At 46.0% G+C, this 24,691-nt stretch overlaps 1 protein-coding gene across 3 annotated transcripts in view; it reads left to right on the top strand.

The window, feature by feature from the left end:
• CTIF (cap binding complex dependent translation initiation factor) overlaps window positions 1-24,691 on the top strand; it is a 144,028-nt gene that overhangs the window by 28,061 nt on the left and 91,276 nt on the right. For 2 of the 3 annotated variants that reach the window (XM_066568949.1, XM_066568948.1), the window contains exons 3-6: window positions 1,586-1,669; window positions 16,365-16,438; window positions 17,268-17,372; window positions 21,214-21,289. In XM_066568949.1, the coding sequence (XP_066425046.1) occupies window positions 1,586-1,669; window positions 16,365-16,438; window positions 17,268-17,372; window positions 21,214-21,289 (339 nt within the window). Of the gene's footprint in view, window positions 1-1,585; window positions 1,670-12,291; window positions 12,415-16,364; window positions 16,439-17,267; window positions 17,373-21,213; window positions 21,290-24,691 lie in introns of all 3 variants that reach the window. The other variant, XM_066568950.1, reaches the window with a different exon arrangement.

The following is a 24,691-nucleotide window of genomic DNA, read 5'->3' as shown; positions in this document are numbered from 1 at the left end:
ATTTAAGGGAAAGGCACTCAGCTGAGACCAAGGAAATTGTTTTTAACTGCAAGGCTCTGCCAGAAACTAAATCTTTAATGCTGGGCAAGTTACTTAATCTCTCTGCAGTTTGTTTCCTTATGGCTGTGATGTTTTCCCTGCCTGAGAGTGGATAAATCCATTCAGCCATGTGTGTGAGAGTTGCTTGGATGGTACCACATTCCTGAGCAACTGCTCTCCTTGCTGGGGGAAGGAAAGAAAGGCACATCCTCCTCACTCAGCTCCCCGGGAAGCTGAATCCATTGCCATTTCAGAGAATCCCAAAATGTGGGTATTCTATGATGGGGATGTCCCCAACCTTGCTCCCACCAGGAAAAAAGAGGAAAATCATAGAGGAAAAGGTGATTTTATTTTGCTGTGGAGATAATGAGTGAACTTGTTCCTTGAGAGACCTTTCCAGGCATGTGGTTGCACTCAAAATTGTTAAAGCAGATAGGGATACATCTGATATCCCTATCCTGGTAAATAAAAGACTCTCAAGAGTGATGGCATCATGAGCCTGCTCAGGGGGCTCAGCAGAAGTGGCAGGAGAGTGATGGGCAGCTCTTTAATGAAGGGAGACTGAAATCCCCCCATCTGTGAGCTAGGATGGGCTCTCTGATGAGGGCAGGGATCATGAGCAGTTGTAGTGAAGACTCTTATTCTGTGGCCTCATCCATACCTGTCAGGGAGCTCTGAGGTGGTTGTTTGTATGGAAATGACTTTTCATTTTCTTGGCACATTGTCCTTGGTGGTGGTACCAAGCCTTGAGTGTCTCTGGAGCAGCCAAGTGCTTCCAGCATGGAAGACCTCGGAAGTGGGGCTGGTCAGTCTCCACTTTGTTGAAGGAGTGACAAAAATGACTTCGGAATTAAGCAGCATCTTTGATGTTTGTCTAGTGAAAATTTGGGGGTTTTTTGTTTGGTTTTTTTTCACCAGTATGATACAGCCCTATATTTCTTTAGGGGGAAAAAAAGCCAAGGCAACAAATGACACCAAATTCAATTATTTTTGTGGAGACACCTTTCTGTCCAACCTTGGGGCAAGCTGGCCTAAGAGTCTGCTAATTTTTTATGGCTACATGTGGCAATGGCCAAACCTATAGTTTCCATACTCATTTTCTGTTTTGTTTAGAATGAAAACACAGGGTATTGGGTGCCCAGGGCATTTATCTGTCCTTGAAGCAAATAGAGTTGGGAACAAGGGTTTAGGAAAAGCAGAAATTTTCAAACTCTCCATGGCAATGAGTGATAAGTGTGTATCACACACCTGGGGTTCCAAGCAGTGTCAGAGTCAGCAAGGAGGTATTGGGGCTGGATTTTATTGCAAAGCACTATATCAAATGCTTTCCTACAGTTGTTCCTGCTTCTTCCCTGTACCCACTGTCAGCGGGTGGAGCATTTCCAAGCCAAAGCCTTTGGGATCATCCTCAAAAAGGAGGGGGTGCCACACGTGTGCAGCAATGCCCGCGGCCGGACGGTGTTTTCTGTGCACTGTGGACTGACGCAGCAGTTTTGCCCAGCCCAGCTATTATTTTACACAATCCCTTTTTTTATCCCTTTTGCAGTGGACGGCGGATTGTAGCGAGCAGCTTGATGGCAGCTGTTCCCCATCCCGAGGGAAGGGCTCGTCGTCTCACGAACATAACCAGGTATGGTTTGTGCTCAGTTCCTCCTCCCCAGAGCTTTGCCTTTGTTTCTTGCACTGCCTCACCTGGGAGGTGCTGCCAGCTGTCTCCCTCTCCCATGGAAGGGGAGATGGTGTCCCTCTGCTTGGCATCTGAAAGCTCATTCCTGCCCAAACATCCTGATGTGCAGATGGATGCTTTCATCCAGGAGCTTAAAGGGGAAAAAATAAGGAGTGTCGCATTTATTCCAGAAGACTTTCTTATTGTCACCTGTGTGAGGAAGCTGTTAGGAGCATCAGAGCTGACTTGGATGGATGAGATGTGGCTGGAATAAGGGATCTTTGTGTGTAGCTGGGCTTCTGTGTTGCGTGCTGCAGCACAAGGATGGTGTTGCAGGGAAGAGCATTACGCAGCTGAGAGGGTGAGCTGGCAGAAGAAGCAAAGTTGCACGTGCTGAGAGCCTGTGTTGGTTGTGCAGTGACAGGAGCCAGGTGTGAGTCAGTTTTGGTGCTTGGACATGGTGTGAACATGAGTGAGGAGTGTTTGCCAGGCACTGCTAGAGGTGGTTGCCACTCCTCCTGTGAGTACCCCCATGGAAGAGAATGGGTGGGGGCTTGTGTTTGATCATTCTCATCTGATTGACAAGCTGCTGTGTCACCATGAGACCATCAGCTCTGTGAGAACAGCACTTGCTTGAGCAGATGTGAAATTTAGGCATCTGAAGGAAGGGGAAACAGCATTTCCAGTTGCTGTGGCTGATGGATGTCCCACCCAGAGAAGTGGCTTCAAGTTGGTAGCTTTTATTCTCTTGCTCTGCTTGATATCCTCCAGATGCAGTCTTGTGCATGGATCCATGAGGGGGAGTTTGGGAGCCCTTTGCAGGGTGTAAAAGAGGCTATACCAGTCTGAGCAGGGCAGGTTGCAGCTCTCGTTTTGGGCACAGCTTCCTCCCATGGAGCCGTGCTGGAAGTTCATGGCTGAGGGATGGGGACTTAGGCATCCCATCCCTGCCATGGCCCTGGGATGCTGGTAGCACCTCTGCCAACACCTGCACCCAGCAAAGGCAGGGTGTTGTTTTGTAGGAGGGCGTGTGCTGAACAGAGGCACTGCTTTGGATGAGCTCCTGAAGGTGCCAGAAGGTGCCAGATGGAATTTATTACAGCTGTGATCTGCTTCAAAATATTCAGCAGCAAAAGCTCATCAGGCTCCCTCCCAGTGCTGCAGACAGCTGTTGGATGTTCAGCTGGGAGGCTGGCCATTTCCATCAGGCTTCCTTGGGTGGATATGGGGCTTTCCTTAGGGAAGAGGGTCCCTGGCCCTTCTCCCAAGGGCTCTGCTGATGTGCCAGTGGCTGGTGGTGACCACAGGAGGATGCAGGAGTCATGCATGGGTGTGACTTCCCTGACAACCTCCATCTGCCTGGTGCCATGCACTCTTTTGTTTCAGCTTACATATGTTTTTTGGGTTTTTTTTTTGTTTTCTTGCTGGTTTTTTTCCCTGGGAATTAAATGTGTTTGATCTCCTCCTACAGGGAGCTCCTTTCCTACACACAAACACCATTCACTGATGCCCAAGCTGCTTACCCTGTGTTTGGGCTCTCTCCCAGCCTGCAGCAGAGCTAGTAATTATCTCTCTCCATGTTTGGCTTCCTTTAACTGTGAGTAACAAATTTTCCTTGGCACCAAAGAGGAGCTGCAAGCTATTGTTCCTCTGTCCAGGCAAGCATTTCTCTCACTGTCACTGATATATGAGTTAAACGCTGCTGGTGAGCACCAAGTGCGGTTTCTTACCATTCCTGGCTATTCTCACAAAAAAATCTTTCAATATTAAAAAAAAAAAAGTCATTACTATGATGCTTGTCCTGAATTAAAATTGGCAAACACTTTTCAAACCTCCTAAGGAAGAAGCCAGCTAATTATTTCCCAGTGGAGGGAGGGGTTGCATTTATGGCCTGGTTTTTTTGTTTTGTTTGGAGTTTGTTTGGTTTCAGATTTTTGGTTTTGTTTTGGTTTTTATTGTTTGTTTGTTTGATTTTTTTTGTTGTTGTTGTGATGGGGGTTTTTTTTGTGCAGTTTTTTTATGTATTTGAGGGGTTTGGGCAGGAAATGGAATTCCTAATTTTCCTATTGTGTTTCCAGCTGAGATCTCTGCATTGCCAGTCATACTTAAAAAATACTTGGATGTGAGATTTCTGCTGGCTTCAGCTAATGTGAAAATGTGGTTTATGTATCAGTGACCATGGTATGCTTCACGTGACCATCAGAAAGGGCATTTATATGGAAATCTGGGTTAGTCCAGGAAATATATTCAGCATGTGGTTCATTTTCTGTGAAGACAGAGTAGTCCAGTCTTGCTTTTTCAGAATTAATTGGCTTCCTAAAGGTTATGGAGAAACCTAGAGAGAAGATGACTTTTCCGTGCCTGAAAAATCCCTCTATGTATCCCTGAGTACTTGATGCCTTTGAAATTCTGGGTTATATGATCCAGCAAGGTAAATAAAAATAAAAGAAAGATTTTTTTGTGTGTGTGTGTCTGTGTTATGCATTTTTGTATAGTATGTGTGTATATAAGCATCTACTGGTTGTTGTACAAGTGAGGGAGTTAGACATTTCTAAATAATATACAATATAAGGGTAAAAATAAAGTGTTTTTACCCTTCATTTTTAAGTGTTTTCACTTTCATTAAAATGAAGGTAAAAACAGTCCAGGATATTCCTAAATTGCTGGTTTCTGATGTTGTTGGGTGTCTCTGGAAAAGAGCACCCAGACTTGTCCTGCTCTTGCACTACTTGGTGAGACCTGTATTAGCAGCTGTGTGAGACTTGGAGTCAGTTCCCATAGGCTGGCAGAACGGCATCCCATACAAAGCAGTGGCTTAACAAGAGATAAAATTCCCCCTGAAACCTCCTGGTCTTTCCAGTTCTGTGGGTGGGTGGCTGTGAGAAGATGGTCTGCTCATGGAGGAATCTCCTGAGATACATTTTGTGAACTCATGTGCTGAGAAAATCCTGGTCTCACAATTACATTCAGCTCATCTGTAATTCTTGTTTCCTGCTGGGATCTCTCTGTTTGCTGCATGGTGTGGCCATGTTCCACTAAACCCCTGAAAGTTTGCCAGGTCTCACCACGTGTGAGCCTCTGGGGCAAAGACCAGGTACTCAAAATATTCTTTGAGCACCTTACTGCCTCTGTAAAGAGGAAGGTTTAGATAATGGAATAATTTTAAACTCTTTTATGTTTGGATTTTTTTTTTCTTCCCCAAAAAGAGCCAGTGGGAAGTTTTTATATAATACTTTATTTGCATTCCCCTTGTGAGGCTGTGGCAAGTAGGAAGCTCTTTGATATATTTCTGAGAGCAATTCATTAAGTAAAAAAATCTGGAATGGTGCATATTGAGGGATCCAGCAAAGCTCTTGGTACTTGAAAGGCCTGGCAGGAACTGCATCCCAGGCTCCCCTTATGTAAAAGGCATTAACAAAAACCAGAACAACTCTGCGGGTTTGTGCCATTTCTCCAGGCGGTGGGAGATGGGGAGCTGAAAATCCTCCTTCCTGGCCAAGTCCCTCCCTTCCCCCATGGTGGCTGGCTGTCACCCATCAGCACCAAGGAAAAACCTGTGTTGTTGGCAGGAAACAGGACTTGCTTTCATCCCACTGCTTGTGTCCATGCCCCACCAGGTGCAGCAGGAGCTTGGTACAGGGTTTGGGCCCTCAGAGGCTTCTGCAGTTGATGGTTGTGTTGTTGATCTACTGAGCAGTGAAGGAGCAGGCAGGGTGTGTAGATCACACCTGATGATCCCACACCTTGCTTGTAGCACCCTTGTCCTGTCCTCCCTGAGGAGCTGGTGGTGAAGGAGATGGCTTTGCCCTCCTGTTGAACCAGCAGGAACAGCAGCACATGGTGGCAGGGTGAGGTGATGGGTTTGCGCTCTTGGGCCTTGGCTGGAGACCAGACTGCCTGGAGTAAAGAGCATCCCTAACTGTGCCAGCATAAGAGTTCTGACAAGGGCCTGGAGGGACAAGGGGGAATGGCTTCCCACTGGGAAGGACTGGGTTAGATGGGATATTGGGAAGGAATTCTTGGCTGTGAGTGTGGGGAGGCCCTTGCACAGGGTGCCCAGAGCAGCTGTGGCTTGCCCCATCCCAGGCTGGACAGGGCTTGGAACAGCCTCATCTAGTGAAAGCTGTCCCTGCCCATGGCAGGGGATGGAATGAGATGAGCTTTAAGGTCTTGTTATTCCATGTCCATGTCCTGCAGTCATGGCTGGAAAAGCTGCCATGTTGCCAAAGCAAAGGCAATAGGAGGTGTGGGGCAATGTGTGAAGGCTGTCTCTTGGGTAACAGCAGATTGCACTGCACAGAGGAGCTCAGTTTTAATGGAGAGTGGAAAAATCAATCTATGCAGATTTTTTTCTTTCACAGTTCCAGAAAATTTTCTTTTGCAGGCATCAGTGCTGCTTAACTTCCTGGGATCAGCCACCAGGAGATCCTGCCTGGTGGATGCTGCAGAAGCAGGTGGGAAGGGAGTCATGGTCTTGGACAGGGGACATGTCACTGGGTCCAGATTAACTGAATTTAGCAGTGAAATTGTCCTGCTGGCTTAAGTCCAGTGACATCAGCAGGCAGCATGTAATGCCCCAAATTCTTGGCTGACCAGATAGGGCTGGAGAGACAGTATATTGGCAGGGTCTCCTGACTAAGTTTGTAATTCATTTTCCCTGTGCTGGTGAATAGTGTGTGTCTCATTTGAGTTGCCTATCCTTGGGTCCAGATGTGAAAGAAAACAAGAGGGATGACTCGGGAAAAACTTTTAGAAATTATAGAATGTTAAGGGGGTGGAGTGGATGTTAAAAATCACCAACCTGCCATGGGTAGGGACACCTTCCACTGGAACAGGTTGCTCAGGGCCTTGTGTGCTATGAGCACTGCCAGGGTTGGGGCATCCACAGCCTCCCTGGGCAACCTGGGCCGGTATCTCACCACCCTCACAGTAAAAACATTCTTCCTAATATCCAGTTTAAATTTCCCCTCTATCAATTTGTACCCATTACTCCCTGTCCTGTCACTATAGTTGTTGATGCAGAGTCCCTCTCCAGCTTCCCTTTAGGCTCCTTTCAGATACTGGAAAGTTCTGTGGGGTCTGCACGCAACCTTCTCTTCTCCAGGCTGAACAGCCCCAACTTTCTCAGCCCATCTTTACAGATGAGGTGCTCCAGTACTTTTATCAACCTCATGGCCTCCTCTGGACTTGCTCCAACAGTTCCATGTTTGGGGAATACATTTGGGGTTCTCCATCTCGTTGGCCCACTCATGTTGTAGGCCAGGACCAGTTTGTACAATGAACTCAGCTGAGGTTGTCCACCATGCTGAGGATGTGTTGGGGCAGGTGGATGCTGGCTGATGCTGCAGACACTGATTTTGTGTTTCCAAAAGAGAAGGAGAAAGCAGAGAAGGCAAGAAGGAGAAAGCAAGAGGAGAAAGCAGAAGACTGGCTTTGCCAGTGAGTACATGCTGATGCATGCCTGCCTGATGGAGGAAGAAAGTAGGACTTTAGGTGGTGTGACCTGCCCATGGGCAAAGAGCAGCTCTGAGAAAACCAGTCACTTTTCTGCCTGTAATTGCTGGGTGATGCTTCCTCCCTTAGTGGATGCAGCCCTGCTCAGTTATGGTTGGAGATGACTGCTGAGAAAGAAATCAAGTCCTTCAGCTAATGTAAAGGTGTAACTATCTCTGGGACTTGTGTTTGGGCTCGGCCTCATGACGCAGCAGTGCCTCATGTGAAGCAGACACCTGCTTGGGTGTCAGGTGGTCTGGGAGGGAGATTTTTCATTGCCTCGCTGCCTGCTCTGGAGAATTGCTGCTGCTTACTGAGGGTGGGAGGAAGTGTCTTCTGGGCCTGGTGTCGCCAGTGGGTCACATGAGAGGACATCTTGTCACCCTCATTTTCTGTTTGGGTAGAGAAGACCAGGTGATGCCTGTCTGCCCATCGTAGAGCTTCCCACACTCCTATTTTTGGGAGATTTGATTAACCTTTGAGGTCTCCATCTTTCCAGGTTTGGATGAATAGGTCAGTCGGTGCTGGAGCTCTAGGCAGGGAAGGGATGACATGAGCCATTTCCTCTGAGGCTGGGACGGGGCCTTGCTGATGGGTTTCCACAGCACGTCTGGAGTTCTCAGGGCCATTCTGAGAGCCCTCAGTCTTCCTCCTCTTCATCCTTGTGTGTAAGTGAGCTATCTAGCACATCCTTGGCTAGCATGGCTCTTCCAGTGTTGTCCAAAAAACACAACCACACAGGCTTGGTCCTTTCCCAGGTAGTCCAGAAAGATCATGTAAGCTTAACCTCCTAATTCCAAGTCCATCAGGTCCTTTGGTCCTGTGTTATGACACAAGTATAGATAAAACCTTACTTTCCCTGGTGGCAAAAGATCTCAAAGTGATGTATGGTGTCCCTTCTGCAGATTGGAGAGGGCTGGGGAAGGTGGACATAGACCTGGGAAGGGAAGGAACAGAACCAAAGGGTTGGGGGTTCTGCATCACATTTTTATAACAGTTTCTAATGTTCTTATGTAATACTTTGAGGAGAAAGAAGCTAGAAAGTTTACCCTACTAAGATATTTAAAGTAATCTTATGGTTGGGTTTTTGTTGGTTTTTTTTTTAAGGTGTATTTTGAGTTATTAAAATAATTAGGCCTTTGGTTTTCCTTATTAAAATTGGAGTGGTTTTTCTGGAGTAGGTCTAGGGAGGTAATTGGAGTGCAGTGCAAAAATTCTGCATAACAGGAAGATTTGGCAGAAGCACAAATTGGGTGTGTGAAAACCTCCACTGCAGAAAAACCTCAAAAAGGGCCTTTTACACAGTAGCTGTTTTCTGATCTGACCAGGAGTAAGATCAAAGTTGAGGAACCATTTGAAGGACACCCCACAACTTGATCTAGGGATCTCCTGGTGCAGATGTGAGACCTTTGGTATGCTGGGGGATATCTCAGAGGTTTTTGGGGTCCTGAGAACTCTGCCAGGAGTATTCCTGTTATTTTACCTCTGGCCTACCCAAGAATGCTGTACATTGAATATTGAAATTTTTACATACGATTGAACATGAATCCCATCCAGAATCCACTGATATCTTCAGGACACTTATAACTTGTGCTGCTGCCAGGGTTGATCTGCATCTCTACCAGCACAACCCACTTCACCCATACTTATCTTCACTGAGAGCAGCCACGTAGGTGATCACTGTGTTTCCATTTATAGCTTCTGCACTGGGGAAACTTATCTTCTTTTTCTGCAAATAGGATTTTCAAACTTGCACTGAAGCAGCAGAAAATATTAACTCTTGGGCTGGCAAAGGCAGCAGGATTAATTAGTTCATGCCTCAAAGAGCTCACTGCAAAGGTGAAAATTGCAGTGTAAGTGAAACATATGATTATTGCTAATTAAAATGCAAATGTTAGATTTGACAGCTAGTTTCCAAAGGAGGGCTGCTGGCAATGTGCATGAGCCTGACAGTTCCTGAGAAGGTGCAGAGCTTGGCCAGAAGGATTGGCATGGTTTTGAGCAGCTTCTGGGAATCAGTCTCTGAAGGGATAGTGTTTTCCCTCCCAGTCCCAAAGTGTGGCTCAGAGGTCCCATCTCCTGCTGGTGAGTGTAGACCAGAAATGGTAGGTGGAGGAGCTCAAATAAGATCTGTGAGCCAGAGCTCAAGGACTGTTTGGGGAGCTGAGAGAGGCTGGGGGATCCTTGGTTTTTTAAGGGCACGGCAGAGTAATGGGGAATTGGGTCAGCGGGAGGCAAGGAGTGGAGAGCTTTGTGCCATTACAGCTGTTTCTTCAGTGTTTATCTACTTTGGCAGCCAATTCTGTTCCTGCAGCATGGTGGGTGCGTTTAGCAGGATCTGTGTGTGGAACATACACAGGATGGAGGAAAAGCAGTGCCACGTGTCACCAGTGCCAAGCCGTGGCTTTCTGCTGGACTCCAGCTGCCTCTGGAGTCTGGGAATAGGTTTTTTGGGCTTTGCAGTGATGCTGGTGAAGGGGTTTTGCTGCTTGGGTGTTTTTTTAAAGAACAGTCATCACCTGCATGCTCTCACCCACTCTTTGAGCATCACCCATGAGGTTGGTGCGAGCAGCCCAGTTCCCACAGTAAGTCTGCAGAGAGGGTCCATTTTAGCATGAAAGAGCTTTACTGCAGGACACAAAGCCATCAGAAGTGTGTGGGATTGTTTCTGGGGGTCATATTTTCATTCTGAAGATTTCAATCCCCTTCAGTAAGGTACCAGTAAAAAGTTGTTTATCTGTGGAAATTAGTCAGAAATTTGAGGGAAACACTGAGCTTGGCTGTGCTGGTGAGTTTGAACATGAGTGTATTCAGGCAGTTCTCAATTTGAACCATTTGCATCTTCAGCAGATGTTTCAACTGTTTTTAGTGTAGCAATTTTATTTAAAAAAACAATTTGGTTTTCAATATTAATATCAGTGCTTGATAAATGTGAGGAAGGTAAACAGGGTGAAAGCCCCAGGCCATGAGTTAGGGCCAGGAGACAAGCTGGTTTATTAAACTCACCTGTGATTGTGATCTAACTGGTAACTTTGTGCTGTATCCAGTGGCTTTTCTTGGTGGACATTGATGCATGGTGATACCAATATTCTCGTTTCTCACAACAGCTGCATTTCTGGAATTTGCAACATCTTGGATTGTCTGTAGAAAACCAGTCTTCAAAGATGGGTCTACCGAATATAAATCAACAGTTTTTATTTTCAGTGTGTCTTTCAGTGTGCATGTGCTGACCTGCAGCATTTGGCACAGAAATCTTGTGTGTGTGTGTGTGAACAAGATGTTCACTGTGTAGGATACAATTAATCCTTCAAACATCAACCATGAGGGTGTATTTCTCCCAGCCACCTTTTCAGCTGGTGCACGTATTTCCCATATCAAAGTAGGTATTTCTCACTTCTCAGGATGCCTACAAGGTTGGCTGTTCTCCAGGCCTTCCTGAAGCGACCTGCCTGACATCCACCACGTTTTTTATCCCTTCATGCCAATTGAACAACTCCTTTTGTGCCATTTGGTATTTCTCAGCTATTGGGAGATTTGGGTCAGGGTGTGGTAAGAAGGGAAGAAGAAGGTGCTGTAACTGTCAGTGGAAATAACCACATTCCAATTTCATTTATCTACACTTGAAAATCAGATAATTGCCTCTTTTTAAGTCAGCACCACAATGTATTTAAACTTGCTTTGAAACTTACTAGGATGTAGGGTGCAGAATGTCCAGCTGGAGCGATGCAGAAACCAGCACTGGAGTGTTTTGCTTCCAATTCCTTGTGTTGGGTGAACACATCCATGTTTCATGTCCATCCAGGTCCATGCTGGACCACCAGGTAGCATCACCCTAGGTAGTTCAGGTTCTGCTGTGCAGTTGTCTTCCTGCCTCATCCAAGTCAGGTGGCAGTGGTGGAGCTGGGACCTGGTCTGTGCCCTGAAGTTAGTGGCCTGGACTTGGCTGTTGTGTTCAAAAGCAGTTTAAGTGGTGAGTCCTTTTGGCTTTGAAGGCTGAGGTGGTCCTGCCCTTGCCTTAGCCCATGGCAGTGTCTGCAGGACCTCATGTAGCCCCATGAGAACATCTGAGACATGAGAAACCCTCTTGAAGCTGTCACCTCTCACACCAGCCCTGAAACACAGGCTTCCCTTTGTATTTCCCAGATTTTCAGAGTATTGGAAGAGTTGAATATTCTGCACTTGGTGGTATCATGGGGTTTTAATAATTTTAGGTCACTTCAGAAGTCTTTCCCAAGTCTCTGAGCAAAGCTTTTGGAGCAATTGCCATGACAATATCCACCTTTCTCCCTAGAGACCTTGTGGGGTGTTTGGGTAGAGCTGGCCAGGTGAGTTATTCTGGTTTTCAGATGAGTCATTATGCCTTGAGAGCTGAACAAGAAACCTGCAGTTTGCTTGACAGCACAACAAGTGAGAGAATAAAGGAGAACATCAGGCACAGCTCCTTAAGAGACAAAAATAGTTATTTGTGTAATGAGTCTCCTGGTGAACTACAAGAGTCCTCCACCATGTGAATAACTGGACTCCAACAGTGGGCTGAGCAGTGGGAAAACTGACTGAGAAGTTTATTTGGGCCTGGGAGGGGAATGGAATGGAATGGAATGGAATGGAATGGAATGGAATGGAATGGAATGGAATGGAATGGGATATTTCAGCTGGGAGGTACCAACCATTATCCAGTCCAACTGCATGCTCAGTTCAGGGCTGACCAAAAGTTAAAGCATGTTATTAAGGATATTGTCCAAATGCCCTTCAGCAGCTTTAGAGGATGTGGGGTTGATGAATACCCACAGTTAATACTCATGAAGATAGAGAAGGTAAGTGTTATTTTTCCCCATGCATACACTAGAGCACTAAGGCCAAATCTTATCCTCATCAGAGCCTCCCACAGTGTCCTCCCTTTGCAGTCTGTAAATAGAACATGTCAAAGGAGTCAGAGGAAGCCGCACAATCAGGATGCTGGTCACAGGCATGGTTTTGTAGGTGCAGGCACAGTGGCCTGGGAGCTGGAGCTGTCCTGTTCCATCAGGTTGGTGGTTTTGGAGTGTGTGGGATGGAGTGGCCCTTGACTAAAGCAACCTGTTTGTTGTTTTCAGGAAGAGTGGGATCACAGCAGCAGTGGGAGCACAGGATCCCGGCCGGGGTCGAGCTCCAGGCAGGGCTCTGGATCCAGGTCTGGCAGCCACAGGAGAAGCAGCCAGTTCAGGCAATCAGCCAAGGTATACCTGGTGGTGAGGTGCTGAAGCTGTGTCCCATGCTTGCTGCTTCTTGGAGGCATCCCCCTCACGACCTGTTTGTGGTGTGTGTCACACGAGGTGTGGGTGCATGTCAGCTGGGAAGGACACTGCAAAGACCTGTTTAATTCACTCATGGTGTGTGACCCACTGAGGTGTGCTGATTGCCTTAGCTTTGCGAAAGAAGTCCCTAGTCAGCTGGTTAAGTGCAAAGGAAATCAGGGATTTTTTCTGTATTTGAAGTCTTGGAGTATTTCAGTTTTGAGAAATCAAGAGATGTCTGTAATTATTTGCTGGCAGGTCTTCGATAGAAGTTGAAAGATGAGTGGGCAACACATAGATGGTGTTAAATGGTGACCTTAAGTCCAGCTGCTTTCTGTGTGAGCTGTGTGCAGGGCTATATAGGAAGTTACCTTCCTACTCTGCAAAAGACTCTAAGAATTAACTTTTTGTATGGTTTTAGGTCCATCCTTGAACTGAGACGAGGGACCATTCCTGTTAGTTTCAGTCAGCCTATGTCCTGTCTTCTCTTGGAGTTGCTCTCCTTTATGCACACAGGAGAACAAGCTGTGCCAGAAATGGATGGCAGACTCTGAGACTCTGAGGTTGGGAGCCAGTGGTAAAGTCCTGGTCCATTCATCCATTTCATCCCCCTGAAGATCTTGAGGAAATAGCTTTTCTTCTGAGTCATGCTGTGGTGGGAGTGGACCCACAGAACCAGGTTATATCTGGAAAGTGATGGTCCTTTCTGGTGGGAATAAGACTCAACATATCCTTGCCTCTTTGAGCAGGGATAATACTGTCTTCTTGAAAATTTCTATATTTTTGTCTGTATTTTTCATATGAAAACTTGCGGTTTTCAACAAGGAAACCCTGAATTTTCAGGTAGTTCAGTATCTATCTCATCTTTTTTTATTTTCTACCAAAGTGCAGCCAGGGGTTGTAGGCAGCTGAGAAGGAGGAAAAGTGGGGGAAGCTCCTCAAGCTTAGAACTGAAAAATGCTTAAGTAATACATGGCACAGGATAATCCCTGAATTTATAGCAGCGACCCAGGTGGCCACTTGGTGTTGTTCTGTGTGCAGTGATGATTTAACCTGGTTGCAGTTGTGCAGCAAAGGGCATGATTTCCAATTTGTTTTCTGGAGAATGGAAATGAGGAGCAGCGAGAGGTGGGACGCTGAGCTGGGCTTTGTAAAGCTGCTGTGTGCATGCAAATGCTGACTTTGTGGGGAATTTGCTGAAGCTGCATGCATGGTAAAACAGCCAGAGTCCACGTGGGCCCGTCCCTGTTTGTGTGGGCAGCTCCAGGGGCTGGGCAGCAGTGGATGGAGGTCATTTGTGCTCACAGGGGCAGGAGGACAGAGGTTGTGGATGTGCAATTAAACCAGATTGTGTGCAGGATCTGCTTTACTGGATGTCTCATCTCTCAGAGTACTGGTGTTACTCGTGAAAGCGTCTCTCTCAATTATCATTCTGAGTGAATTAATTAATTTTCAGCTGTACTAACTCCTTCTCAGTGAAAAAGATTATCTAAAGCTGAGGGTTGGGTCACTGGGAGCTTCATGTTAAAATTGCTGATGGTTATAATTGCAGTCCTGGGGGGACTGACAGCAAGTCACTGCTTTTCTTAAATACATGCCATTTTTAATCTTTTTTTATACCTGGATTTGAGAATTGGCTTTTTGAAGTCTTATTATTAAGTCTTGGCATTGTGCTGTGAGCATTTTAGTAAGCTCCCTGCAGCCCAGGGCTGCAAGGCTGCTCCCTGTCCTGTGAGCTGACAGAGACTGGTTCTAAAGACAGGTCATAGAAGACCAGAAAGGTGTCTTGAAATGGCCACAGTGACTCAGGACCTAATGACAAGGTGTGTTATCACTGGGCCCTGGCACCATTTTGTGGAGTCTGGCTGATGCTTGGAGTGTCTCCAAGAGGTTATGGGACATCTTCTAGGAGGACCAGGTCTGGGTGAGAATGTCCAGCTGCTGCCTTGGGCCTGCCTGACCTCCTCACCACCTGAAATGGATTTGTCTCTTCTCTGTGTGTCAGCCATGATAACCTGCACATGTGTGCTTCCTTTACACTGCATTTGGATGCTTGTAAGGATTTAAGAAACTAATTCCTCTCCTTGGTGGGAGAAAATCGTGCTTACATTTGCCTAAAATAAAAAGCTCATCTTCTGTAACTTATCACGGGAGTTATGTATTTCTGGTAATTTGTTTCTGAGCAGAGACATGTCAACTTGCAGATCCCCAGGGGTTAAAATCATAATCCTTAAACCCCTCGGAGGAGACTAAAAAGGGAGCAGTGTGTCTGTGTTTGGAGTTTCGGGTGTTTAAGTTGGTTGTGCTGGAAATGACTGCAGAATGTAACCATCTGTTCACTAAGGACATGTGTCCCTGACATTGGTTGGGAAAGTGTTGCTCAATTTGTGAGCAGATTGAGCTCTGGGACTTCATTAAGAAATGGTCACATTTTTTAATGAGTTTATAATGTCTTGGTTAATATTAATAATACTTTAAAATGACAGAAGGTTTATGACGGGGAATCCACCTTCTCTACCATGTATTTTGCCAGAGTGGGACCATTTGGACTGAGTTGCTTAAATAATCTGAATATGTGCAAGATTATGAGTAATCTGAATAAGAAATGTTGAGGGGAAAATTGGTTAATATGGGCTCCTTATGTGTGTGCAATGCATTCAATCCATCCAGACTGAGTCAAGTCTGATTTCTTGAATGGCAAAATCCAACCTGCTTTACTTCACCTCTAAAGGGTGGAGAGGGCAGCCGTCTTTGTGCAGGGAGGGCATGTGAGGGTTGATGACTGTGAAGGGGCTTTGAATAACATATATGAGGTCTTTGCTTTAAATGCTCGTGCTTTGGGTTGTCCATTTTGACAAAAGCAGCTGCCTGCACGGGAAAATTCAAGGTGTTTCACAGCTGGCTGGAGATTTCTTATAATGCCCATGGGGAAAGGCCCTGGGGGTGCTTTTGCCAGCAGCTGGATGTGAGCCCAGGGTGCCCAGGTGGGCAATGGCCCCTGGGCTGTCCCAGCCAGGCTGTGACACAGCCCCAGGGCTGGGCCTGTCCCTGTGCCGGCACTGCTGAGGCACCTCCAGTGCTGGGGACAGCTCTGGGCCCTCAGGACAAGAGAGACCCTGAGGGGCTGGAGCGTGTCCAGGGCAGGGAACGGAGCTGGGAAGGGGCTGGAGCCCCAGGAGAGGCTGAGGGAGCTGGGAAGGGGCTGAGCCTGGAGCAAAGGAGGCTCAGGGGGGCCCTTGTGGCTCTGCACAGCTCCTGACAGGAGGGGACAGCCGGGGGGGTCGGGCTGTGCTCCCAGGGAACAGGGACAGGAGGAGAGGGAACGGCCTCAGGGTGGGCATGGGGAGGCTCAGGTTGGGCATGAGGAGGAATTTTGTTTTGGAAAGGATTGTTAAGCCTTGGAACAGGCTGCCCAGGGCATTGGTGGAGTCCCCATCCCTGGAAGTGTTCAAGGAACACCTGGATATGGCACTCAGTGCTCTGGGCTGGGTGACATGTGGGGATCGGGCACAGGTTGGGCTCAATCTTGGAGGTCATTTCCAACCTAAATGATCCTGTGATTTTGTGAATCTGAGCCTGGACCTTGGACCTTGGTGGATCATGGTTGTGGATATGGGGCAGGAAGGCAGGGCTGGAGTCAGAGCTGAGCTTGTGCATTTTCTGCTCCATGTTGTGCACAGCTCTGTGTCCCCGAGGCTGACACTGTCACTCCTTGCCTTCACGGTGCACTTTTGCAGCAGGTGAGGGGTCTCTGCATTGCATGGATTCAGACAGGAGCACAGGATCCCTTGTGCAGAGCCAAGACAGTGCCGTGGCTGGTGGGAGAGGCTGTGCCCTGGCCAGGATAGCTCCATGTGCCTCCTGATAAGTAACCACCTTTCCATCTCTCCTAGAATGGCAACAAGGAGAGCAACCTTGACATGCTGGGCACAGACATCTGGGCTGCCAACACCTTTGACTCCTTCAGGTAAGCTGGTTTTAAATTACTCTAAGAGAGAGGTGGACTTTTAGGATGGACCATGCCTTGTCTTAGCCCTCGCTGGTGTGTCCATCCTGCTGGTACCAGAGAATACCCTGGTAAGGCTGACATCACTGTTCCTCCTCCTCCCCATCTCCATTTAGCCTGTGGCACCAAGCACAGTCTATTTAAAGCATCCTGTGTGTTTTGGAGAGGCCACTGTATGGGTTTGCAGTTCAAGCACCTGAAACCAGTACCAGTATAATTACTTATAGTCACCCCAGAACTGCACAGGCAAGACTTGAATCAGCTCTGAGCTGCTGCTCTGGCATTTTACTCTCCCATTAGTTGGAGGTGCCATTATGTGTTGGCTTCTTAACTGCTGGGAAGAACTCTTCAGCTGCTGTCTCAGTGAAAGCAATGAAATATCCTTCCTGTCCAGTTTTATGCATAATCTGCATAATCTTGAGTCACTGGAGCAGACAGGTTGTGCAGGACCAGAGAGAACATCATTTCACGGACCTGTTGCAATACCCTCTTGGTACAGAGAGCGAGTATATCTTGCAGGGTGCCTTCTGTATCAAAATTAGAGGCTTAGATAAAGCCCCAAGAGCTCAGCATACCAAAAAAAACCCAGAAAAAATGAAAAGAGATGCATCAGTGTGAAGGCTGGAGGCTCACATCCACATGCTCTGCAGCAGGGAGTGGGGAGTGGTGCTTCCAGAAATGCCAGCTTTCCTTGTCTGCAGGCTCCAATGTGCCCTCTGCTCTTCAGCTCAGTGGTGTTTAATTAGTAGTGGACTTCCTTTCTCTGTTTTTCCCTGTTTTTCTCTCCTAGTGGTGCAACGTGGGACTTGCAGCCTGAAAAACTAGATTTCACCCAGTTTCACAGAAAGCTGCGAAACACCTCCAAACACCCATTGCCTCACATAGACAGAGAAGGGTGAGTGCTGTGTCTGCAATACTGTGCTCTCCAGGAAGGTCTCTAACTTCTCCCTTGCTCTAGGAACTCTGGCTTGGTGGCACATCTCACACAGAGGACATGGGAAGAAGCACGGGACTATTTAGAGAGTTTGAGAATGCCTTGATCAGTCTGTCTGGCTCCTCTGTCTTCCAGTTCTGAGCTGGAGCAGAGTTGTTCTCTGTATTTTTGCATTGCCTGGTAGATCTCAATGTTAAAATAACTCTGGATCCAAGTCTCCTAGATCCTGGTGTTCTAAATTTAGACATCTCTGGATATTGGAGGAAAGATCCTGGCTTAGTGCTGACCTGGTTACGGTTCCTGTGAATCACACTGTTCTTCCCAGCAAGAGTTCAGGGAAGGAGAGAGCATCAATGTGTTTCATAAAACTGTGAAAACATTCAACAGCTCCCTTTGGTTGTGACAGCCTCCACAGGTTTCCCTGGTATTTCTGGATTCCTTACTGGTTGTTGGTTGGTCAAACCAAGTAAATGTGTGCTGGCACCAAGTGTCTCACTGGCATTGCTTAGATAGGTATCACTATTTCCCTGCAGGTTCTCTGTAGATGGAGAAACCATCACTCCCAGACAGGAGGGTGCAGCCAGGTGGGAGTTGGGCTCTTCTCCCCTGTAACAAATGACAGGATAAGGGTAAAGGCCTCACGTTGCATATGGGGATGTGTAGGTTGGATGTTAGGAGCAGTTTCTTCATGGAAAGCGTTGAGTTGCCATCCCTGGAGAAATTTAAAAACCATGTGGATGTGGCATTTGGTGACATTGGTCAGTTGGCCAATGGGAATGCTTGGACTTGGTGCTCCTAGAGGTCTTTTCCAGCCATTACAATTCCATGATTCTATAGATCAGGTTTTCCTCATGCTATCACTCAGAGCATAGAGGAAGGAAAAAATTAGAATAGGTCTAAAAGATGTGGTTGCAGCTGATGTTCCATCACTGCCATGTTGTTTGCAGGGATGGAAATCTTCTCTTGGAGACATTTTTCTGCTGATAATTTGGTTTTGCCAAAGTACTGGCCTGTGCCATATGCCTGGTCTGCACATCTCTTGTTTAGAAGAAAAGTTTAGAATTGTTATTAGAACAGTTGATTGGAAACAATTAGAAACATCCATCCAGGCCAGAAATCCCATACCACCCAGGCTCAGCATCTGCAGTAGGCTCCTGTACCATGCAGGGACAGGAAGACTCAGACAACCTTTTTTTCTGCTCTCTAAGTAAGGTATACTGCAGGTTTATAAAGAGCAGTTTTCAGAACATTTGGAACAACATAACACTAAATTTCTAAGTCACAAAGTCTCTCAGTCAAGTTCAATCCCATTTTTTCAGATCAGTTTGAAAAAATGAGATGAAGGGGCCCTCTATAAAATAAGATATAATGTGCTTCTTCTGTAAAAGAAGATACAATATGCTCCATGGTTGATGGCACTTGCCAGGCAATCCTGTCAGTGACAGCTGCTGTGTGCAGGGAGGATGGAGCAGGGTTGGTGTTGTGTTTTTCCTCTGATTCCTGATGTATTGAGAATGCCCACATTGCAAACAGGTAGAGGAGGCAGTGTGAAGGTGAGATATTTAATCACTCCTAAATATTGCAGCTGTTGAAATGGAGTAAAAATTAGTGCATATGCAGAAAAGTTAAGCAGATGCTATCAGCACGAAACAGTGCATGTTCCAAAATGCGTGCCATGTAAGTAACCTGGCTAGGACAGAAGAAGCACAAAGAAAGACAAAATTGTTCTTATTTTTTTTGATTTCTAAAGCTGACTGTAATGTGCATTCATCAGCTCTCCATGGTGAATCTGTGCTGAGATTCAGCTTGCTGAGCCTCCATGAATCTCCACCTGCTAGCTAGGCATTTTTCCCTCTTGCTTGAATAGGAAGCTTTTTTTAAAAATTTAGCTGTGCAGTGAAAAAAATAATAGGGAAAAAAAAGGACTATGCTGTTCAGTGTGTGTTTTCAACACTAAAAGAACCATTTTATTCCTCAGTCTGATCAGTTGCCCAAGGCTGGCCATGGAGTTGCATCTAGTTGTGTGACCTCAAGTGACTTTTGGTTGGATGAAGCATTTTCCTGCAGGGAGACACCTGCTTTTATTGGGAGATGCTGTTTGGTGGCATGCTGAATAATCACAAGTGGAACAGTTAAGAAAAAGCAGGGAGCTGTACTGTGTTTCTGACCTGAATTCATCTGTCTTTAATTTCCAGTGCTAGCTCTTGCTCTGCTTGTACTCTTCCAGATCAAACATCCTTTTGTAGCTGGTATTTTCTCTTCATTCCAGGTATCTCCCAAGCACATGCATCACTTGAGTTTTTCAGGTACTCTAAGGAATTTCCCTGTGGCCTCTTTGAAACGCGACTGCCAGCGCTGCCTGTGGTCCTGTAGCTGGGGCTCAGCCATGCTGTCTCCAGAGGAAAGCTGCCTTCTTCCCCCTAATCCCTGCCTCTTCTTCAACCCCTGCCTTTTTGCCACAGTTCAACATCAGAAATTCAGCCTGGGACAGTCCCCACCCTTTTCAGATGACCTTTTCCTACAGTACACTTGTGTTTGTCACCTGCAGCTGGCTTTGTTTGTACCCAGATGTGTGACAGGATTTTTCTCGTCTATATGAATACATATATATAAATATTTTTTTAGATGTGTGTTTCTGTATGTGTATGCACACTATATTTTTACCTTTTTAAGTCAAAGTCAGTACTTCATCTATAATGGAAAGTCAATTGTTGAACACCTCTGATTTCCAATAAATACAGAATCACAGAATGGTTTGGGTTGGAAGGGATCTTCAAGATCACCTAATCCAGCCCCCCTGCCATGGTCAGAGGTGCCTTTTACTAAACCAGGGTGCTCAAGTTGATTAAGGTTAATTAAATTGCTTCCCTTTGGTTTGCTGGATTTTGAGCCTGGTACTTCAGCATGTGCCATTTTTCTCAATTTTTTTTCCCATTTTCTCTAATTCCAAAATCTGTTTTTCTCTGACTTCTAGGCACTGATTACCTGGGTCCGCTGCTACCAAAGTCTCTACTGGATCTTATTTAACATTATCTTGCTTCTAACTGACAAAAAAAAAAAAAGTATTTTATCATTCTTGCATAATAAAGAAAGATCATCTCTGTTGTTTGTGAATATAGAAGGATGATAATTGTTGACCATTTCTTTCTTTATCTGTATCATCACAAGCTCTTTGCACCCAACTAGTAATTATCTTTGGATTGTTTTTCTCATTTCTTGTTCCAAGAAAGTCCTTCAGCTGCCACTTCTATGTACGGTGTGTGAGTGCTTGACTTCTCATCCCAACTTCTTTGTCTTTCAAATTGTCTGTTTATATTTATATTGATTGCTGTTTCCTGTCTGAGGTGTGTGTTTGCTGATTTTCAACACCTTTCTCATCAGGGGAGCTGGAGCTCCCGTGGAGACCAGCAAATGAGCAGCACTTCAAAGGAAACGTTTTTCATCACTCTCTTTGTGCTCTCATTTCTGCTGTCCAGGTGGGGCTGTGCTTTCAGTTTTGCTTGGTCTGGGCTCAGGACTGCCTTTGGTTTTCTCACTGCTGCTACTACCAAAAGTGTTTGCAAGCTGTGGCAGATGGTGAAGGTGGAGAGGACTGAGCAAAGTATTTAATTTTGTATTAACAGCTTTACGCCTGCGTGGGAGTGTTTTGGAGGCACAGCACACTTGCTCCGGAGAGAGCCTCTTTGTTTCCATGAGAGGCCTTTGCAGCAACAACTGATATTCCCCTTGTGCTGTAATAGAAAATTAACTGTGTCTCCAACGAGTTTTCACGTGCTTTTGTTTTGTTTTCCTCTTGCCACAGGCTTGGAAAGGGGAAATACGAGGATGGTGACAGCATCAACCTGAACGACATAGAGAAAGTCCTTCCAGTGTGGCAGGTAGGTGATGAGGACACCTGCCCCTGCCATGGTGGGGACCAGCAGCAGAGCCTTCCCTGCCTTCTGATCCCTTAGGAAACCCTCCTCAGGACTGGGAGAGTTCCTGGGCTGTGGTCCCTTAGGGGTTGGGATGGAGATTTGTGCCTGTGGTTTCAGGTGTTGGTGCTGGGCAAGGGCAATTACCATGCAGACTTTGTTAGGAGGTGATACACTGAGGGCAGTATATACATGTGGATGTACACAGGGCTCATATGTTGAAGAAAAGGAGATTCTGAAAAGCATCAACCCCTCCTGACAGCTCCAAAATAGATTGCTGCCAGAAAGGCAGCAGTGCCTGTGTGCTGACCCAGGTATTGCCCCTTTGGGGCAGTGCCCATGTTTATATGCAGTGGTAATCCATGTGTGTGTTCTCTCCAGCCTGTTCTTTCCCCACATCTCTCTTTGCAGTTTTGGCAGTTCTGGTTAAATGACCTCTGATGTGTGGATGTTTTGGAATAGCAGGATGAGACCCTGCAGTTCAGAAGAGAGGTTGAAAAAGTCAATTTGTCAGCATCATACAGTCTTCCATTTTACAGAGCCCCAGTCCTCAAAGGAGCTGAGTTCCCTAAGCTAGGCAAGTTTCAGAGGATGCTCACTGTGGTTTTTTTGAAACCTCTTTGCCTCCAGAGGCAAGGATGAAAACATCTAATGTGCTGTGGTAGTGTTACCCTTTTCTAGTGCTGAGCCAAGAGCTCACCAAGTGTGGGAATTTTGAATGAATTAGAGGTGGGACCTCTGAGTTCGTTTAGATGGTGTGATTTTTTTTTTAATCTTTTACATAGGCAGGAAGGCTGAGTTTGGCTCACATCTTCACTGCATGGTTCAGAAGGTCACAAGACCTCTAGTTACAAGACCTTTTAAGGATTTATTAACTAACAAACAGTAAGCTGCCAACAAGGATATTTATGTTTTTGACCTAACCCTTAAATATTTTTTCTTATGGACCTGTGCTGCAGTGTGAGCTTTCTTAGCCAAACATGTTGTGATAAACAAACCTACAGCACAGCATTCTAAACTCCTTGTTCACCTCTGTAACTACTTTTATTTTTTCTATATCTTAAACTCTAAAGCTCTAAACTTTCTTCTACTTAGCTTAATATGTGTCTGCCTTAAACTATAAATCTACATTCTCGCTTTTTGTACTTAAGCCTTTTCCAAGGTCTCAAATCAAATCTTGTGTTTAATTCTAAGCTTTGGCTTATAGGCCCAAAGTTCTGAGAGTTCCTCACATTTCGGATTCCAACAGCCAGGCTTCTTGTTCACCTCTCTAACTACTTTTATTTTTTCTATATCTTAAACTCTAAAACTCTAAACTTTCTTCTACTTAGCTTAGCCTATGTCTACCTTAAACTATAAATCTACATTCTCGCTTTTAGCTCTGAAGTCTGGGAGCCTTTTCCAAGGTCTCAAATCAAATCTTGTGTTTATCTCTTTTCATTCTAAGCTTTGGTTTACAGCCCCAAAGTTCTGAGAATTCCTCGCATTTCGGATTCCAACGGCCAGGCTTCTTGCTCACACATCATGTGAGGAAGAGCTTTGCTCATCCTGCAGACCATGTGACAATCTGCCTTACTGTTTCTTTTGGGTGAACTGTTTGGCACTGAGTCCATGAAGGAGTGGAGAAGGGCAGCTGACTTTGGCAGGGAGGAGCACTGCCTGCAGCTGCTTCCTGCTCAGTCTCTTCCATGTTTGGTATGTCTGGACTTTAGGTCACAGGGAAAAAACATCAGGTTCAGCTGATACAAACCCCATTAATACTGCAAAATAAGGTTAGTTTCCCTGGGGAATAATTGGAAATGAAGAATCAAACTGTCTCTGGTGCGAGGAGCTGATTACCTTCAAGAGGATTTTAATCAACAGCTGTTAAATAAGCCAGGTCCTCCTGGTCTGGCTATCATTTCATCATGTCCTAAGAGTACATTGAATACAATGAATTCATTCCAATATATGCCTTAATATCTGGCTTAATTATTAGTGTGACATCTCTAAGATGGAAGATCTAGTGGGAATGCTGGATTTGATGTTTTGTTTGTGCCTCAGGCAGACTCGTGCAGTGCTGCATTGCTTTGCAGACATGCTTACCTTGGCATGTACAGGCAGTCATATGTGTCTGTGGGAGCTAGGACCCAGGTGGCTCTGGGTGAGGGTTGATCTTGTTCAACATGGACAAGTGAAATACTTGCAGACAGCTGGCTTAATCCTGACATATCATTGTTAACTGGATTTGAATGCAGCCGTGCAATGCTGACAGTGATTTTACTGCTCCTCATCCCTTGTTTTAAATGGCTCTGTGGAGCAGTGGAGGGGGGGCATAAGGGAAGATATTCCTTTCTCTGAGCCTCTGAAAGGAAAATCCTTCACCCCCGTGGGGTTGTTAGATTCATGGGTGTTGCACCCTGAGGAAGAGGCTTTTCAGGTTGGTGATATATAAACTCCTGTTCTGTCTGTGTTTGAGAGCTCATGGGTTGCTTGCAGCAGGCATGCACAGATGGAGGGGCCAGCATCCTCCAGCTCCTCTGGGGTAGTCTGAGCATCCTCCAGTGTGACTGAACCAGTCCAAGCACCCTCCAGCACAACTGGGGTGGTCCAAGCATCCTCCAGCACAATTCAGATGGAATGTTTAGCTGCTGGGTGTTCTTCAGCAGCCATGGAAAGGTTAAAAGCACCATGTTTGAGAGAGATAGGGAGTCTTGCTTACAGGCTGCTTGGAGATTTGTGTGCCTTTGGTGTTGAAGTGTGATAGACATAGGACATGAATCTTGAACTAATCTCCAGTGTACATCCAGGGCTGTATGGGTGTCTACAGAGAGATGCAGAGATGTCGCTAATTAAGCAGAATATTGTGGTTGTCTAGGGGTTGAGCAGACTATTCTGGATATCTGGGTGTTAATATCCCCCTATTCACGAGTTTTTCTGCTGAAATCTATCAATAGTATTTTAATAAAATATTGCGGGGAAAGCCTATGACTATTTGGCAATTAAAAGATGGAAAAATAAACAAAGCAAAATAAGCTACCTTTCCCCGGATCCTCTTCTTTTGTTTGGATTTCGTGCATCCCAGTCCTCGGGGATGCTCTCACAGCATGGTGTGCTCTGCCATCTCGTGGACATGCACAGGCTTCACAACTCCTTCACCACAACTCGTAATTTGAAGCTTTCTCTTGGCCCATACTTTCAAAATCCATCTGAGCTGCTTGTTTTTACTGGTGAATAGGTTTTTATTTTTGAAAGCTTCATGACCAGGAGCTCATGAGGTCATTGCCTTGGCTCAGCTCATAAGCCATAACCTCTTCATCTCTCCTTACTCATAGGAGTCTGCAGTAGGATTTGGGCACTAATTCACCAAAGTGCTGCCAAAAATTA

This window comes from Molothrus aeneus, chromosome Z (assembly GCF_037042795.1).
Source record: "Molothrus aeneus isolate 106 chromosome Z, BPBGC_Maene_1.0, whole genome shotgun sequence".
NCBI classification, from domain to species: domain Eukaryota; kingdom Metazoa; phylum Chordata; class Aves; order Passeriformes; family Icteridae; genus Molothrus; species Molothrus aeneus.
Note: the sequence above shows the minus strand (reverse complement) of the source record. Positions and strands in the feature narration are given on the sequence as shown.